The following is an 18,566-nucleotide window of genomic DNA, read 5'->3' on the forward strand; positions in this document are numbered from 1 at the left end:
ATGAATTAACACCCCATTTTTCACTGGGACATAAATCTACAAGGATTTTCATTAGGAAAGGTATCATAAACACTTAATTTATCTGGGGCCTTAACATTCACATTCTCTCCTGCAGTGCTAATTCCTGTGAATTTACTTATGTATAAACACACTGTATACCTAAAAAAGGGGTTAATTTTAACTTCTACAAATTAGCTATGTATATAAATAAAATAAACATCCTAATTCTACAAAGAGAAACCATCAAGACACTTGGTTAATGATGCCAGAGCCTGTTCTCTCTAACTGTCTGCTGGTGCCCTTACCTGCAATTCTTTCTTTATGGCTGTATTATCATCACCATCATCTCTGGACTTAGTATTCCAAACATACCAGCTGCCCACAACTGAAGGGCTTCTTTGCATTACCAATTATAACTGCACTGAATGCACTACTGGTTCTGTGACATAAAAAGGAATTTAAAAAAAAAAAACCTCATCAAGCTTATTTCAATTTGAGAGAGTTGAACCCCGGTAAAAAACTAAGTCAGTAACCCACAGAACCCACTAATTAATTTCCATATAGTTGTATGTATCCAATCTAATGAAGATCAAAATGAAAAAAGAAAAAAAAGTAGCCCATTATTCACCACCAGTTTCAATTACAGGTGGGAGAAGAGTTCCACTTAACACATTCCCTGTGGCCTGGCCCACACTCAAGAGATGTTTTTTGGGAAGAAGCTTAGAAGCAAAATCTGGCTTAAAAACTGGAGCAAGGCACCTCTTTCGAAGTCTTCCCTCAAAAATCAAAACATGTCACCACCACCAAAGCAGTCCCCAAAATCCCAGTTCTCCCCTTTTTAAAATGACTATTTTCTATAATAAGATATGGAGATCAACAACTTTATCCATCAATTCCTTCAATAAAATGAACTAAATCAGCATTAATTTGTTAATCTTTGTATTACTTCATGCATTCATCCCATATAATGTCAAGCTAAATTTCAAACGAAATCCATTTAAGAAAATAGAAAAGAGTATTTCTTACCTGTTACTCTTTCCTCAAAACTGTGGACTCCCACTGCTGAAGATAATCTGTCAAGTTAAGAGTCTTCTTTCTTCTTTCTTTTTGTTTAACCTCCCACTCTTAAAGCATTTAATATTACCACATGGGAAAGAAAATGCAAGGAAAAACTTGCCTAATGTGTCAATGGCTACATGCCACTTCTATTAGTCAGCTTCTCTATCAGCCTGGGTGGTTAGTTCAAGTAACAACAGGGGAAACATTCTATTTTCTAACAAGAAAAGACACTCTAAGAATGTGCCAGAAAAAAAAAATTAAAATAAAGAGCATAGGGTTCCAGCAGCATGCAAAAGACCAGAAAATACTACAGTTTTAAGTATAGTATATATAAAGTATTTTGCACATTATGTCAACTTAGGTCAAAAACCATTATGTGTTGATTTCTCCAACAAATTATAACTATATCCAACCACATGAACACCCACCTAAAAAAAGAGAAAAAGACAGCAAGCTATTGCTTTTGCAAGACAATGGCACAAGAACATACATTAGGCCACGTTATCACATACTAAAGCTGGTGCACATTTGGGTTGCAATTGCAGTATACTTTCTAGAAGAGTATTGCACAACTGATTTGCTTGTTAGCCAAAACAGTGAATGAATGGCAGCATGTACTTGCATCCTTTCATTCACATGGTACAGGTAATGCTCTTCAGGACTGTGCATGCTCTTCTCTTGCTGGCTTGCACTTTTCCAACTTCATAAAAAAGGCACTGAACTTTGAATGTACTGAAAAGAAATTAGTAGGAAAGTTCACTGTTCCTAGCGCATTTTAAGAGATCAGTGTTACTTCAGTAATACAATTTTCACAGCTTATTGTATGTTAACAAGTTTCCATTTAAAACTGAGTCACCCCATCCCACTGGAGTAAGGAAACAGAACCTGTCAGATACACATTGTAGCGACTGACCAAGTTTCATTTACCTCTGAAGCACTGAATCAAACTACCTTAAGACCAAGAAGAAATTAAAGCCCTTACAGTTATTTAGTAGCTTTTGCCAAGTAAATTGTCAGACCTAGTTCAAAGGACCTGCAATCCATTTCTTAGTTTTTTATTTGTAATTTAGGCAAAAATCTGACTCATTTTTATAGGTGAAATTGTATGGTGGCATTTTGAAAGTACTTCAACTTTGTGTTACAATAGAAGTTATTGTTCTAAGTGTGGAAGATCTCTATTTCCCCATAGTGAAACCATTAAACTATACAGCAAACTTTACAGTACAGAAAAGTTGCAATAAAAGGTTGGAGGAACAGCTGTAAACTTTAAGGATTTAATACACACTCATGAGACATGAAGATCTGAATGGAGAATACTAAGCAGAACCATTCAAGTGTGGGACTTCAGAGTCTGTTCATGCAGTCAAAGACATTAAATACCCAACTACAGGTCTTCATTGCCTCTTCTCTCCATAAAAGCAAAGAGTAAGCAAAGGTTTTGCTTTTGTAACACAGTAGGTCCATGTGAGTTTACCTGGCATGTTCTCAGTGCACTTGTATATTAATCCTTTACTAATTTGTCCCCACCTAATATGTGATACCACAAACAGTCAAGATAACATCAAGTGGGAGCTTGTCATCAAGCTCCTAGAGCTGAAATTATAAACATGGATCTAAAATTTCTGTCACTGTGTGGAAAGTACAGCAACTGTTATGAATTTACAAGTCATTCACATTCCTCCAAAGACACCAGGAAGACAAGAAAACATTAACAGCTGTACAGGAATAGTACTTGGAAGTACAACTTATGCACCTGTATGAATCAGGTAGGATGCAAAAGCCAGACTAAACACCATAAAGAAAAATCACAACTTCTACTCCATCAGAAATTATTTGAGCCTTTAATGAATATTGTAAGCAAAGAAATTCAGGTCACCATGACTCCGCTCATAGTCTTAAAAAAAATCCCACCCCCCACAACAAGCTTTGACAAAGAGGCTCTAAGTAGTCAAAAAATAAAGGTGAGATTTTGTCAAATAATTGAATGGTGAGTATAAAACAGGAAAATAATAATAAAATCCACGTCTACTGCCCCTTTAGGAGGCATATAGTACGGAAGATTATTAATGCTTAAGCCAAGTCCAACAAATGAGATCAAAAGGGCAGGAAAAGGTGGCAAAATTCATATGAACATATCTCAATAATGATGGGAACAACTGAAGAGCTATTAATGAGCTTGTTGAACGGAATGCATGCTGATAAAATACAGCATGGGAAAAACCAAGGTGAGACTTGCTTGAAAAAAAAAATTACTCGAGCTAGTAATTTACAGGTCATAAACTGCTTCCAAAACAAAGTACTTTACAATTTACACCTCAAGACACAGAAGCTGTTTACAGAAGATGAGGTAACAAAAATAAGCACAGAAAATTTGATAAATCCATTAAAATATAAAGCATATAGTAAAACCTTCATTCAGATGTCTATTTGATTTAGTTCTCAGCTACTAAGACTAGAAAGGAGTTAGGAACTAAGAGAGCTTGTAAAAATGGACTCTAGAAAAAAGTGAAAAAAGATTGCAAGAGGCATATGAAGGCTCCTGAAATGGGAAACATAGGGAATATTTCATGAAAAAATGAATACGGGGCATGAGACAGTAATTAGAGTAATCTGTTTACTGAAAAGGTAAACCATTCCCATATATAATTTTTGCAAATACTACCAAGAGACAGTAAGACTGAAAAGCAATTCACTCAAACCTGAAAATGCTCATACAACATATAGCTGACTTTCTTAATATTATTGCCATACCCGGCACATGCTTCGACTCGCCTCAAGAAAAAACTAGGTATTAGAAGGCAAATCCCTACATTCTCTGCAGAATTCACTCAGGAGGTTTAAGAAGCCCACTGTGGAGTCTTTCTGTTGGTAAGTTGTAAACAACTGGTATTTCCACCAACTTCCTAAGGAAAACTTCTGTCTTCTTAGAAGACAGTTGTGGATAGGTGCTCTTCAGGATAATGCATGATCATTTTGGATTGCTCTGTATCACTGCTTTCTTTCATTAAGCTTTACCAAGCACAAGTGTCACTGCCCAATTTCAAGTCAATGCACATAAAGGAAAAAAAATACACTTTTTAGTTCCAGTACAAGCTGTCAATTCAGAAAATCTTACAGAACTAAGATTTCAAGAGCGGTGGAAAAATAGTACATGCATAAAACTTCAGATATTGTACTTTCCTCTAGGATCGGATCTGAGCAAGACTGCAGTTCATTGGCAAAAGTGCCAGTGCAGTCTCATGGCAGTGGCATTACCCAGTGGTAATGATTTACCCCAAAGCAAGTCAGACAGTGCTGGTATCTGCTTAACCTGCACTAGAGTTATACACAGAGGTAGTTGCACTACTACTGGCTGAAACACAGAATAGGTAAGAAATGTGTTTTAATAGCAAAGAGGTACCAGGAAATAGGTCCATCTTGCAGATTTCATTAAAGCTATGAATGGACTTAATTATCTCAGGAACAAGAAACACAGAGCTCATTAGACACTGCCTCATATCAAAACTGTCCTCTGCAGTTGCAGATGATTTCTTTTTAGGCCACAGAAATTCCAAGACAAACAAATTCATTATTAATTCTATTTCACCTTGCTAAAATAATACCAGGACTACCACCCAAGGATAAATCCAGTACTCCATCATGACGTAATACCTTTTTTATTACAATATCCAAAAAACTGAGTATGCAAGATTTTGAAATCTCATGATCCGTTCTTCAATCTCAGGAATGTGCCATCTAAAGACTGTATATTTAAACCATAAAGGAGTTTTAATGTAAAGAAAAGAGAAAAATGCATTTTCTTCATAAACATTCTGTGTGTCTCTTCCTACCAACCACACCATCCTCTGTAAAACCCGAAGATTTCTTTCTGTAAAGCAAATATATATATAGTGTTGGTAGCCCACCCCACCCTGTCCCAAGATCAGTTTTTATTAATCTTCTGTATTAGTGTCAACAATCAGCTACAGATACATATAACTTTGAGAATTAAATACATAATCATTTAATTCAAACAAGCAGAAGGGCAAGAGGAAAAAGCATTATGTGGATGGCACATTTGGTTGTAGATTACCGAAACATTCAGCCTTTACAATTCAATTATTCTTTCTCTAGTAATCAACTTTCAAATAAAATTTCTCTTTGTTGCAATTACAGACCAAAATACACTAGTTTTCTTTTACTACAATCTTACCATAGTAGTTTAAGAAGTACTATTACAAAATGCTTTTAATTAGTGTACTCTTTACGAAGAGTCAGAGAGGCAATGTAACAGCAGAGTACAGTGTAAAGAGTGCTTCTAGGAACTAGGAGGTTTTGTATTATCCTACTCGGTAAGCGATATAGCTACAGAACTCACAGCCACACTGTTATGTCTACTCTCTCTCACTTAAGCAGCTGCAGCTTCAGTGCATTCAAACTGTGCCCGATGTCTCTGAACGGAGAGTTCTGCCTGCATGAGCAGTCTGAACAGATTAACACTGCTTTGAATTGAAAACGCCCCTCCTTGATCTGAGCTAACTATGTAAACGTACACAGGAGAGGGGCATTTTGAACTCTGCTGGGAAGGTGAGTGCTCGCCATGGCCACCCAAGGGAAACTCTCTACCTGAAGAGAGGTGGTCAGAGGTTAACAAAACTGGAACACAAAGAGAGGCAAACAAAAAAAAAAAGGACAAACAGCAACTGACAGAGCAAACACTTTAGAAAGAGCCTATTCCTTAAGCCTGCTTCAGATATTGCTCTGCTCTATAAAAGTGAATTTAGGACCTAAGGCTTGTAAGTTATAAGAGGCCCAGGTGGCCAAGTCCATCTTCAACGTCACTGAAGTGCTTTCACAAGATATAGCTTTTCCCCGTGTTCACTGGTGAAGATGGGAGCCTTTTTGTAGTGTTCCACCAACTCATCCATAGTATTAAATCGCCGCTGCCCAATACAATAGACATTGTCCACGAGCTGCACCTTGAAATGTTTGTTCTTCCCCGATGCCTTTAGAGATACCGAGAAGTCACTGGGCTGTAGAGAAGAATTGAGAAAGAAAGAAAAAATTACATAGAAGAGAACAAAATGACAGCATAATTTTGCAGTTTCAGGAACAAACTGTGTTATATAGTTGACAGCAATTTACATTAGCCACAGCTCGGTGCTTTAGCTACTTAAGAAACCCAATAGCCTATCATTCAATAAATAATTACCATTGTTATTAACATGAGCTGTTAAGTCAGTTAAGTGAAAGCTCCCCAGATGCACAGTCTGAAGTTGCCAATTACATGACTAAATTGCAAATATTATCTTAGTTACTCAATCTAGAAGCACAAGAATGTCAAGGAGAAGGGAAGAATTTTTATCATGCATGTCTTCCTCACTAGAGAGCCCTGGAGAAAACAATTACCGCAATATTGCTTGGGCAAGATGAAGAAAATTCCCCATTTCGCTTTTTTTAGAGCTGTGACCACTAGAGGGCCATTCTTGCTTTGCATTGCAAAAGACAAAAACACATGCACCTTTTATCTTCATTACCACATGCATGGGGAATAATTTCTCCCATTGAGTACACTTTCTTTGTAAAAAAAGACAAAGCTATAGAAGAAAAACACCGTACAAATCTCACCATCACACCACTACTACAAAAGACAGAATTTATGCACTAATTAAGTTACTCAGGACATAACAATTTCTAATGATAAATCTCTTCATCCTAGCAATCAGTTGCTTTAACAAGGAGAGTGCTGTCATCCAAACAGCCAGAATGAGACCATTCCACTTCCTTCACCACATGCCACCATAGGAGGGTAGAAAGGACACAGTGTCCCTTGCTTCCAGCTGAACTCAGTCTCCAGTCACCTAGTGCTGCTGGCTGACCACCACAGAGATGGTGTAGAAGCCTGGGCAATAAGGATTTAATGTGCTGCTGTCTATGCCTCAAATACCAACGACCATTCAAGCAGGCAAGTTAGAAAAGGATGTGGCTGGAAAGGGGGAGATGTGCAGAGGTAGGGCAGCACCCTTCTGGGGCCAATTTTTCTGTTCTGGTCCACGGAGACCACAAAACACAAAACAATGCAGGCATGGGAATGGGGTCAAGGAACAAGCAAGTCCAGCAGAGGGGGATCAAGACCACCAAAAGATCCTCAAAGCTCCCCCCATTTCCATAGAGGTCCAGAACAGTACCCATGCTGATTCATTTATGTGAAGAACAAGAAACCTAATCCCAGGAAGGGAAAACTTATCTATGACCAGGTAGCCCCACAAAGACTTGGTGATGTGCTGCCCAGGCCCTTGATACCCTGTTGGCTGGATTGATCCTGGATCCAGGACTGCAGATCTCCTTTCCTCTGCAATCTGATATCCCTTTCACTTTCTCTTTCTTCCCTCTTTTCTTTTATTATCGCTCTTACTATTAGAGAGTAGGGGCAAAACATGAATTTCTATGCCAACTGTGTAGTTTGCTAATAAAAAACTTCATGAGCTTCTTTTGAACCCTTGTGGTTTTTGCCATTTGTTGATGAATCTTGGGTGCTTCTTTCCATGTAGGAGGGGGGTATGACAGATGGAAGCACGCGTTTGCCCTGTGAGTGGTGTATGGAACTAGGTGTCACCAGCCAGCAGGAAAATGAATAAAAAGAACACACTGGAGTTTGTAACATGCACTTAATGGAGTTAAGTAATGCCTGGTGCTACTCTGGAGGTACTGCTGCAGTGTCTCAGCCCACTGAAGGCATGGCTTCAAGCACAAAACACTGAAGGCACGTGCCAGGCTTTTGACACAGCCTTACTGTGTCCCTTGGTCTTTCCCCACCACGCCGCTGCTTTGGCTGGGCCAGCACTGCAAACCTGTGCTTGCCCAGGTTAAACAAACCCACCTCTCTCCCAGCACTGCCTTAGGAACAATCCTGAGGACAGCCGCAGTACAGCAGAGGACCAAGTGGAGGGGTCAGGAGCCCTCACATGTTACTGCTGATACCAGACTTCACAAAACCACACCCTGAGTCCTCTACACTCATTTGTGAGGGGTCAAACACACAGCAAGCACATACCCAAATAAACTGGAGGAGAGCATTTTCTCAGATATGCTGTCTTTATTCCTGCAATAAAACAGGCCTCTGCCCACACATCCCTCATGTCCTGCCTATCCCAAAATCTCATCTCTTGCATCTCCCCTCACCTGTCTTAGCACTAATGCTTTCTCTGTCTTCCCTGTGACTCCATGTGCCCTGCCCACAGCAAGCAAAGCTCCTGCCATGCCTGTTGATCTGGCTCTGGTCCAAGTCCAACTCAGACTTGAGGCTCAGCTTTGGGCAGCAGCTCTTCTCCTTTTGTACTGATAAAGGCAGCAGCAACGTCCTTGGCCTAACCCTCTTCTACCTCAAGCCACTACATTCCAGATCAACAGGCATCACTTCTTTAAAAATTATTTTAGGTAACACCCACAGGATAATTACTTGTTCCATCTATAATCCAGGGTCACTGGGCCTTGACCGGGTCAGCACAGGCTCCATCAGGAAGGCTTCCTCTGGCATTGAGCAGCCACTGGCTCAAAATACATGGAACACACTCTGAGACTACCAAGAGGGGACTGGGAAGAGTGGGAGAAAGTGATGGAAAGAAATGTGCATAAGAGTGTATCTTTGGGATTTCCAGTGCTCCACCCAAGATATATTTTGTGCCCTGTTGTCCATCCCTAACTCCAAGTATGAAAACTGCTATTTTAAGCCAGCTATCTCTGATATTAAGCCCTTGCCTCAGCAGCATCATAAAGAAGACTGCATAGAACTCACACCAAGATTGGCTTATTTTCAGCACCTACCCCACTGGATTAAAGCTAACTTGGCTGTAACAAACACTTTGCTATGGTTAAAGCCCTGAATGAAGTGTGGACAAACCCTGCAGCAGCCATAGCCACACAGGCCTGGGACCTGGTTCCAGTGGAATCTCCATAGCTCCAAGCAGAAGACATTAAAGAGCAAGAAAGCATAGGCCTGCACAAAGCTCTCCAGAAGCTTTAGGACCCTGGGCTCATGAAGGAGAAATTTAGGGCATGGGCAGTGTGCTGATTGCTGTGCTCTGAACACAGGCAGATCTGCAGAGTCTCACCAAGGACAGACTGAGGCAGCAAGTACAGATTACCCAGTTAGGATTCCAAAAACAATATCAAATCTTGCTAAGTTCTGCTGCTTCCATGATGCCTACACCAAACAAAAACCAGTAACCAAAAGGCCCTCAATCAAAATAGAAGAACTTACAAATGGGAAGTTCATAATCTGAACTAAATATTTTTGTTCTTTTGTTTTAGGAACAGGAAACAATGTTATGGCAAAAGTTTAAAAATAAGTTGAAATAATCACTTTGCTCTCAAAAACTTTTTAACATTTTCTGACAAGGCTGTTTTTAGCATGTCATAATTATGAGTTTTCAAAACTCCTTGTATCTGTTAAATAACATTATTTCTAGGCCATAAAGGATGTGCTAATGACACACAGAGAGATGCTGGACCTCTGACCTACTGTCCTATGACCCAGGCACTGGCCAGACTGTCTTTGTGAGCTGTTCCACACAACATATTAAATACTCTTTCTGCCAGTTTAATTATAACCTTAGTGAATGAACATTTCTCATGAACTATTGTCTATTCTCCACAGCCCTGGAGCCTGCTAGTTAGGTTGATACATAAGTAGAAGACTTTATCATATTTTCTGCAGAATATGTTACAAAGTTTATTTTTCATTATCTGATTGAATTTTAAAACATGTAAAAAGCGGAAAGGCTGATCTAACTCTTTTGAGAGTCATCATCCGGTGTAAAGAGATGGAAGAGCTCAAACAGCTGTTGCAAAAATCCTGAAACCCTTTATTGGTCTCAGAGCAGTAACTTCCATAGGACTCAAGAATAAACAGCAAAAGCAACTGGAACCTGTTTTTGTTTTTATTTTGGTTCCTTCTTGCCCTAGCAAACACAAATTCATTAAAAATACTATTTTTTAAAAATTTAAATAAACTATTGCTCTTAACACTTTCATTTCAAAGTATGCTGGTTCGATGCAGTTTGAATTGGTTCCCCACTGTCCTCCTTGGATTTCCTCCAAGTCTGTTTATTTTATTTACTGTTTAAGCTATTCTGTTCTAACTGCTGGCCAATTTTTCTCTCTTCTCCCTCTTAAATTAATTGCCACATTTGGATGTTTACACACTAACTTTTCCAGGAATAAAAGACTCACGTACACCAAATAAAGGCACATCAGAAGTAAGCTTTAATCCCTCAAGTCTATAGAACAGTTGATTCTGCAACAGTGTTACAGAGCACAGCTTTGTGGCAGAGAAACTATGAATATTTCTGCACGACCATAACTGGAAAGACCTAAACCTGAAAAACCTAACCTGAAGTTAAATCAATTCCTAAACCAGAAAATTAAAGATTAGCTCGAATGCACCTACAGTCCAGGTGTAGTAGTACTTTGAATTGCTTTCAATTCCTTTAACACCTGCTTATATCTAGAGATGACCATGAGCTAGTGGTGCCTACAGCATGTGGAAAACAAATGGTAGGAAGTTGTTTCTTTATTTCTTTGGTGAGGAATTGAATGATCTTTAAAAAAAATTGCTGAAAACTACCACAAAAACAAGTGATAAAGCAATATAAGGAAAAACAAGTGAAACAGAAAAAAACAGAGTTCTCTCTTCACACTGAGGAATTTGAGAATGAAATGATAATTTTATCCTTTATAAATGGCAAGGTTATAAAAAACAGTTCCCTCTGAAAATCTTTAACTGATCCTGTAACTTATTTCAAATTTTCCCTTTCAATCCAATTCCGTTTGCCAATGACCCTTCCCCAAGAAAAATATTGTCACACACTCATTCTTCAAACTATTCCAGACCCTTTGAGGTCCCATCAATGAGCCTGTCCTGGGGCTCCCCAACTCCTTCCACTTCCATACCCAAGTTTTCTCTCACTTCTCTTACTCAATCACCCAGCCAAAAAACTCAAAGTAATGGCTCAAAGATCTAACGTCAGGCTGGAAGGAGCCATCTGAGAGAGTTAATTCCTTTTTCTACCCCTTCTGTTTCATTTGGATATAAGCAAATACCATTCTCCTCCCTATGTAACGGTCATGTTCCAAAATCAATATTACACAGGTCACAAATATGAATTGGTTTCATCGATCTTCAACTACAGCTCTAATAAGATTTCTGTTCTTCCATTTAAAATAAGCCACTAGGATATTTCCTTACGCCTGTTTTCAAAGAAAAACTTTCTGCTCATGTCTGCTGTACTTACCAATCACTGCATGCCACAGAACATGACCACTGTTCACTTTTTAAACAGTTGCCACATTTCATTGCTTCTATCCAACAGCTGCAGATTTAAAACCCCAGGAAAACATGGGACAATGAATGCTATAGAATTAGCACCTCAAACAACATACAAACTCAGAACTTCTGCCTCATCTTTCTGTTGTCATTATTGCTAGACAAAGAATGGAGACACTAAATGTTCTCAAAAATGGACAAATCCAGTCACACCTACAATCCTCAGTATCACTTTAATATGCCTAAAATCATCATCTTAAAACTATACTCTGCAACTCTGTTTAGGATGGGTTACTGTAATTTGAATGCTGTGACACTACCAGCAGAAGGTAGCCATTACTTCCTAATGAATAACTGCTCCTGAAATCATCACAAAACTTGCATAGCTCACTCATAGCCTGAGAAAAATGACACCTTCTCTGCTTCATGAGAAGACCTCATAGGACTACAAAGCACTGGTGTTTGCCTGATCGCCAGTTTCACACCCACCTGCAGAGGACTGCAAGGGGCCCAGAAGTTCTGACAGAACTCCCTTTGAAGTTTAAGGGTGTCTGCAGCAAAGGCTCTGCTCAAAGCTGGAGGTGACACACTACTGCTTCCTGTTAGCTGCAGTACTAGTTAGCACACTTGTTTCCTAGTGTGAATCTGAAAAAAACAACCCTCTCCCATTCAAATTTTCTTCTGTACTCAGTGAAATCTGAGATCTTCAAAGCATGACAATCACCCACCCAACCAAGACCACCAGTATCAGCCAAGACCTGCTTGTCTTGGGTTAGGAACTACACAAAGAGAGCAAAAATCTGACTGGTGAAGAGCCTGCATTCCAAAAAGTGGCTCTCCAGAGATTGCATAGGCTAAATCTGGGGGTTTTTTTTCATTGTTTTGTTACTTAAATGAGACAAACCTGAGGTTTCATTAACCTAGCAGCCTGCAACAGGCAGAACAACTACTTAGCAGTATATCTAACTAGGCATGGGCCCAGTTCTTTTAGATCTCCAAAACTAAGGTGACATTACCTAGGTATAACACAGTTGGCAAAATCGTCATCAGTAGGGAACTGTGCCTGTTACATAAACTACGGGCTTAAATGGTTCAAACAAGTTTATGGTTCTAATAATAGTATTTCGTAATTAATGAAGATAATCAGCCTCCCAGCTACCTTGGAAAGTTCATCTCAGGTTATTCTCCTTTATGGCAGCATCCTCTAGATCTAAGTCTTACTGAGGAAAATATTTTTGGCTAAAGAAATCTATCTGTGAGATTAACTGGCAAGTTAAACCTAGAGAAATATTGTAAAATCTTCCAATTACTAACACTTGAAACGCAAAAACATGACAGTCTCATCAAGTGAATACCGAGTAATACAAACCTTAATCTATCCAAGGACAGCTTTTCATAGCTCAGTAATGAGCAAAATTGAAATCTAAGGAAAACTTTTATGTAGACCAATTTTTGTAACTATGGTGATGGAAGGCTACATAAAACTCTAAAAGAGGTCAAAAATCAGGCACAGGATTAGGAGCATGACTCACAGTTTTATCTATGGACCTTTCTAGAAAGGAATAACCCCTGCATTCCTAGGGTTACAGGTGAGTTATCAACACAGTGTAGAGGGAAGTGCTGGTCTGGTGGTCAGATGAGCAAATCAGAGAGCTGACAACTTGGCTCTGCTCAGTCTGTTCTCTCTAATCAAGACCATCTGCTCACATTGTGAAGACACTCCTGGTGACTTTTAGCCACAGCATGAACAACCTCTGTAGTCACGTGTGAAATACAGCAACTGTCAGAAATTCATGAGTCATTGCTAAACTCTTTCTTTATTCCACACATAATAAGTTTGAAATAGATTTTTACGATCCTTTTCTCAATGCTAGCAAATATGCCCATTCACTTATTATATCACTTGGGCACTCCAGGGAAAAAACTAGCAACCCCCCGTGTCTTATAATTCACATACATAAATACATTTTATGATGGAATGATACATAAAGATTAGGGCAGATGAAAGTTTGAGATGCAGTAAATTATTTCTTTAAACCTAATAAAAACTAAAACCCACATGCAGTACTAATACACAGAGGCATTTATGTGCATAACTGCAGTTTTCTAATTGCTAAAGAAAGTCTCAAATATAGGGTTTGCAAGACCAGATAAAGAGTACAAAAAGCAGGAAAAAAGCCAAGTTCCTCAATTTAGTGCTTTTTTCTTTTCCTGCAGGTGTGCAAAAAACTTGCTGTGATATGAACTGAATAAATTTTCTGTTATCCCACTAAGTGTTAGATGCTAGAAATAGTCTGAAGGGCACATTCTGAATGAATCTTTTTGTACTCCAAAGCAATGATTTCTCCAGCAACAATGCAGGCAAAAAGTTTGAAACTGCTTTGAATGCAAGGATTTAGTGTTATGATGTCAGATTAAATACTGTGTTCTTTCAAGGTAGTTCATTTACTCCAGAGATAGAGGCAGAATCTTAAGAGCTAGAAAAGCAAGCTGTAGCACAGTGGTCACTGTAAGGTATCATGTCCTGAGAAATGGGTAAACATTTTTGTATTTTAAGTAATGTATTCATTTTAAAACTCTCCTTCTGGCACTGTCCCAAGAGATGAAAAGAAATTGATAGCTACAGTCTCAGGATAAATCACAATGCAGCCTCTAGATCTGAAAATGAGCTTCGACCTGCTACACTGACATGCCAAGAATCCACCACATCCAGTAGGCCCCTATCTGACAGAATGTTGATAGAAAAATAATGTTGGAAAAAAAAGGAATTACTGTAATGTAATGATGACCATAATCCTCTAGTGGCTTTCTACATTTTACAAGACTGTGTCCCACGTCAGTTTTTTCTTCTGTTGACTAAACAAACATGATTCCTCTCAGCCTCTGTAAATCAGTCATGATTTCTAAGTTCCTATTTTTCTTCCTATCTTCCTCTAGTTTATTTTTATTTAATCTGTAACTTTTTTCCTGTTCTCCTGTGGTTTATTTGCATTTGTCTTTGTTTAGTGATTGCAATTAAGCAGAAATAGGAATTCAATAACACAGAGCTTCAAAGAAAGGGTGGTTCGATAGCTATCATGTTTTTTGCAGAGCAAATTCATCAAGGAGAGGTGCCTGAAATTTAATCAGACAATACTGTCTTCAGATAAAAATATCTGGGACTGTTAAAAAGTTGTACTTCCTCAATTTTCTCAATGTTATGTATGATGCAAGATTAAAATGTGTTACCTTTTCAGAATCACAGTCAAAGGATATTTAATTTTAGTCCTTTAACTGTGAATTCTCTGGCCTCAGCACACATGAAAGTCCTCTCAGCTGAATTTTAAATCTGAACTTTCAGAATGGCATTAACCATACTCAGATCCCTCTGATGCCATCAAGGCTCAATTTACAAGGCATATGAGCTGCTGATTTGACCCTCTCTGTTGCATATAACAACTTTAACTACCAGATATAATAATAAATCTACCTTATTACAAACTAAATTATCAAGTAGATCAAAAATACATTAAAATGGAATTTTAACTAATAAAGAAACTATGTAATTATTTAATTAAAAGCAGAAGAGAACTGACCAATGCAAAGATTCTATTTGAAAACAGCTTTAAGATCAAATCAACAACCAAATTTTCAATCACCTAGAATTATTTTATCTTGTGGTGGTCTAAATTTGAGGATTGCATGAGAAACACATGAAAACCTAAATGGAAGCCTGAAATAGTTACTTGATTGTCCACAAATTTTAAAAACCCCTGGATAATACAGACCACAGCTGTTAAATTTCAGTGTAAATGTCACTGCATTTCACTGGCAGACCAATTCTCACAAGGAAGGAGGATATTGGTTGGTAATGCTGAAGCCTGCTCGCTTCTTTAAGGGTGAAAAGACAGGAAATCTGTTAAGTGCCGTGCTTGCTAACCCATGCATGGGGGGTTACAAACCTGCGGGCTGAGCACCACTTACCGAAGATTCACTGTCTCTAACAAGGAAATCTCCTTCCACTCCCCTTTCGTTCAGGGCACATTCTGCTTGGTGCCGGGTAACGTTCCCGTAATACCACTCTCTTCCAGCAAATCGTCCGGTAGAAGATGGTCCTGTGTAGCTTATCTGAGGCGGATGGGAAGTGTTCATGGAAGGACCATCACTAATGATTACTACATAGTTTTTAGGAACAAGACCGATTTGCCCTCTGGAATTTTTACATTTCCACCATTCTGGGTCATTTTCTGGCTTTTCAATGACTTCCATAGTTTCCCCTTTTTCAAAATTGAGCTCTTCATCTGTGACTGAGCTGAATGGGTACAGTGTCTGAACGATGTGGAGTACTTTGGTGCCCTGGCCGTTACTCATGGAAGCGCCTTTCCTAAGGCTGAGAAAGCTGGGTGAATCTGCAGTCGCCTCCTCAACCTCCTCTACCACATAGTTCGATGGGAACCAGCCGATCTGTCCATTGTAGCTCCCTCTCCACCAGCCATCACTGCACTTCTCCATGACAATCACTCGGGACCCTTTAACGAGGGACAGCTCATCCTCCCTCTCGGCAACATAGGCAAATTTCACGTAGGCGGGAATGTTAAGATCGTAAATCCGGTCGGCGCTGCTGCCGTTGGAAGGGTACTCTGCGTCTGTGCTGGGAGTGGGGGAGGCGTCTCTCGCACTCGTCTTTCTCTTGGTTTTTCCCAAGCCTGTTAAAGACAGAAATGTAAAGTGGTCACTTGGAATGCTTGTCCCCAGACTGCAAAAGCTGGATGTGGTGACATGCCGTATCCTCACTTCAACAACACTGCTAAATGGAGATCTCTTCTCTAATACTACATAGTCAGGACACGGCATCACCTTTAAGAGATTCTTGTTAACATCCAGCTGATGCACCATTAGGTAACGAGCAATTTGTGTTATAATGACTTCTCTTCTCAGAAGGAGCATAGTTTGAGCACACTTAAACACAGTGATTTCTTCACTGGGAGAACAGCAAATCACTGAAACTGATTCTGAGCTTGCTGTTATGTATCTTTAAATTCCAGCCAAATGACCATGCCTTTTAATTCTGGAGATGACTTCAATGTGGCCCAAACAAAAAGTGAAAGAAAACCTACGAAAATTAACAAGCACAGAAATAAAAGCTTCTCTACAGACAGAAGTAAAGTTTCTCTGCAGACTGTATTGCACTCTTTGCTCTGGCAGTACACAGGCAGGCATTACTGCAATTCCTTTCAACTGCAACCTCTCTTCCAAAACCCACACCTCTTTCACCTACACTTCAACAGTAGAAATCTGATGGTGAGGAAGACCATTTGCATGTATTTCCCTATAATCTGTAAATTCTGGTGTCCTGTCATGGCTTAAATTATGGCTTTAAATACAATGTACAGAAGAAACAACAATAACATTGAACACATCACTTTTTTTTTAATTAGAGAAACCATACTAATGTCTGTTTAAATACAGAAAAACTGCACAACACACTTGGTGTACTTTTCAGAATTTTGCAGCAGCCCCTGCTTAAGCTTAAATATAAACAAAATAATAAATAAAGTGAACAAGTGGCCCTCTCTCGTGAAATTCACTTGTAAAATTTCTGAAAAACAAAAGATTATGTCACAGTATAGCACAACCAAGCAACACCCAAAATGTCATGCAAGGGACAGAAAGCAAAACCATCACAGAAATATGAGCATTTGTACTTTTCTCCATACTCATAGACCCTGGGTGGCAGGTGAGAGATTTAGTTGAGACACAAGGGCACACATGCTGGTTATAGAATACTTAATGGAAGGAAAATAAATAAGGTACTTTGTTTTTGTTTCTTCAAATAATCTGAAATAAAGACATGCATGCTATTTCATTTTTAACTACTCAGGCTCATTCAATCCAGCCACTCCACTGCCAAAAAGTGTGTTTTAATATATTTAAATATATATGTACTTGCATATATAAAGGGCATCTGCAGCAAAGCTGTTTGTTCACCACAAAACTTCATGTTTAATTCACAGTTATCTGTATAGCACAGACTAACAGTGCACATGCAACAATGCAGGGATTGCTGTCTAAAAGGGTTAAAAATACATTAACTAATATGTGGTCTTATGGTCTCAAAAGATGGCAGAAAATTCTGATGATCCTAAAGTGTTTCCTGACCTTCCCCAGCAGGGCCTTGTTTCCTGCTGGAGCCTGCTACATCCTATTGTCATTCTGACTACATCACTCCAGCCAAGAGCCAGTGGCTGCACTTTGAGGCAAAATGAGGGAGGCAGCTTATTGTACTAGGGGAGACAATCACAGGAAAAGAGTGTACAAGTGAGTACTAATCACAAGCTGGTCAGGCTCTGATCTCTGCCAAGACTGGAAATTTTCATTAGTTTAGAGATAATTTTTAACCAAAAAGACAAGGATGTTTCAGAACTAATGAGCATTAAATTACAGTGATATAAACAAACACAACTTAAAGGTCGTTCTTTTAAGAAAAGGGGGAAATTACTTTTATAAATTCATGGAAAACAAGCAACTTCATTTCAATAGATTCACTCTACATAAAGCCCTCCACTGAGACTAAACCTTCCAGATTAAAAACTTACACTTTTATTGGCTCACTAATGAAGATACACAGCCCACTTCTTGGAATTACAGCAAAAGAACTAATGCAAAAAGCAGTAGATGGTGAGGCAGCTCGTCTACACATAGTTGAAACTCAGAGCACAGGGATAACTGTGAGAAATGGGATGCAGAGTGGCAAGAAAATGCCATAAACTTAAGTATCTAGAGAAAAAAATTATTGACAAATAGATAAAACCCCAAAAATTTCTAATTTCTCAAAAAATTCATCTAAAATCTGATAAAGGTATCTAAACATTTAGGAAAAAGTTATCATCCAAGCACTTTCATTTGGAGTTGCATAAATTCCCTCTGTTTTCACAGATCTTCCAATAGTGCATCTGACATTTCAAATGTTGCTTCCTATCATGCCCATTAAATATAAATCATTAGAAATTTGGGAAAATAATAATAAAAAGAAACATAGTAAAGTTTCCAATTTTTATCAATAAAGACAACTGGAGTTCTTCGGTTTAATCTTAACATTTCATGTGAACAAACTTTTTAAGGTTGACAGCATAGTAATGATTAACATTTTGCAATAGCACCAATGTACACCAAAGGCTTTCCAGTTGGTTTGACCAAAGGAACAAACTATGCAGAGACCCATCTG

General features: G+C 38.8%; 2 protein-coding genes across 2 annotated transcripts in view; both read right to left on the minus strand.

The window, feature by feature from the left end:
* The window catches only part of ECRG4 (ECRG4 augurin precursor), a 64,961-nt gene extending 63,915 nt beyond the window's left edge, over positions 1-1,046 (minus strand). Inside the window, exon 1 of the mRNA XM_041418148.1 lies at positions 1,027-1,046. The gene's annotated coding sequence lies outside the window, so the exon portion shown is untranslated. The remainder of the gene's footprint in view (positions 1-1,026) is intronic.
* A 2,388-nt stretch (positions 1,047-3,434) lies between these two features.
* NCK2 (NCK adaptor protein 2) overlaps positions 3,435-18,566 on the minus strand; it is an 85,749-nt gene continuing 70,617 nt past the window's right edge. Inside the window, exons 4-5 of the mRNA XM_041418156.1 lie at positions 15,326-16,047; positions 3,435-6,071 (exon numbers count right to left, since the gene is read on the minus strand). Of these exons, the coding sequence (XP_041274090.1) occupies positions 5,877-6,071; positions 15,326-16,047 (917 nt within the window). The 3' untranslated portion in view covers positions 3,435-5,876. The remainder of the gene's footprint in view (positions 6,072-15,325; positions 16,048-18,566) is intronic.

This window comes from Onychostruthus taczanowskii, unplaced genomic scaffold (genome assembly GCF_017590055.1).
Source record: "Onychostruthus taczanowskii isolate IOZ18803 unplaced genomic scaffold, ASM1759005v1 scaffold58, whole genome shotgun sequence".
Lineage (NCBI taxonomy): Eukaryota > Metazoa > Chordata > Aves > Passeriformes > Passeridae > Onychostruthus > Onychostruthus taczanowskii.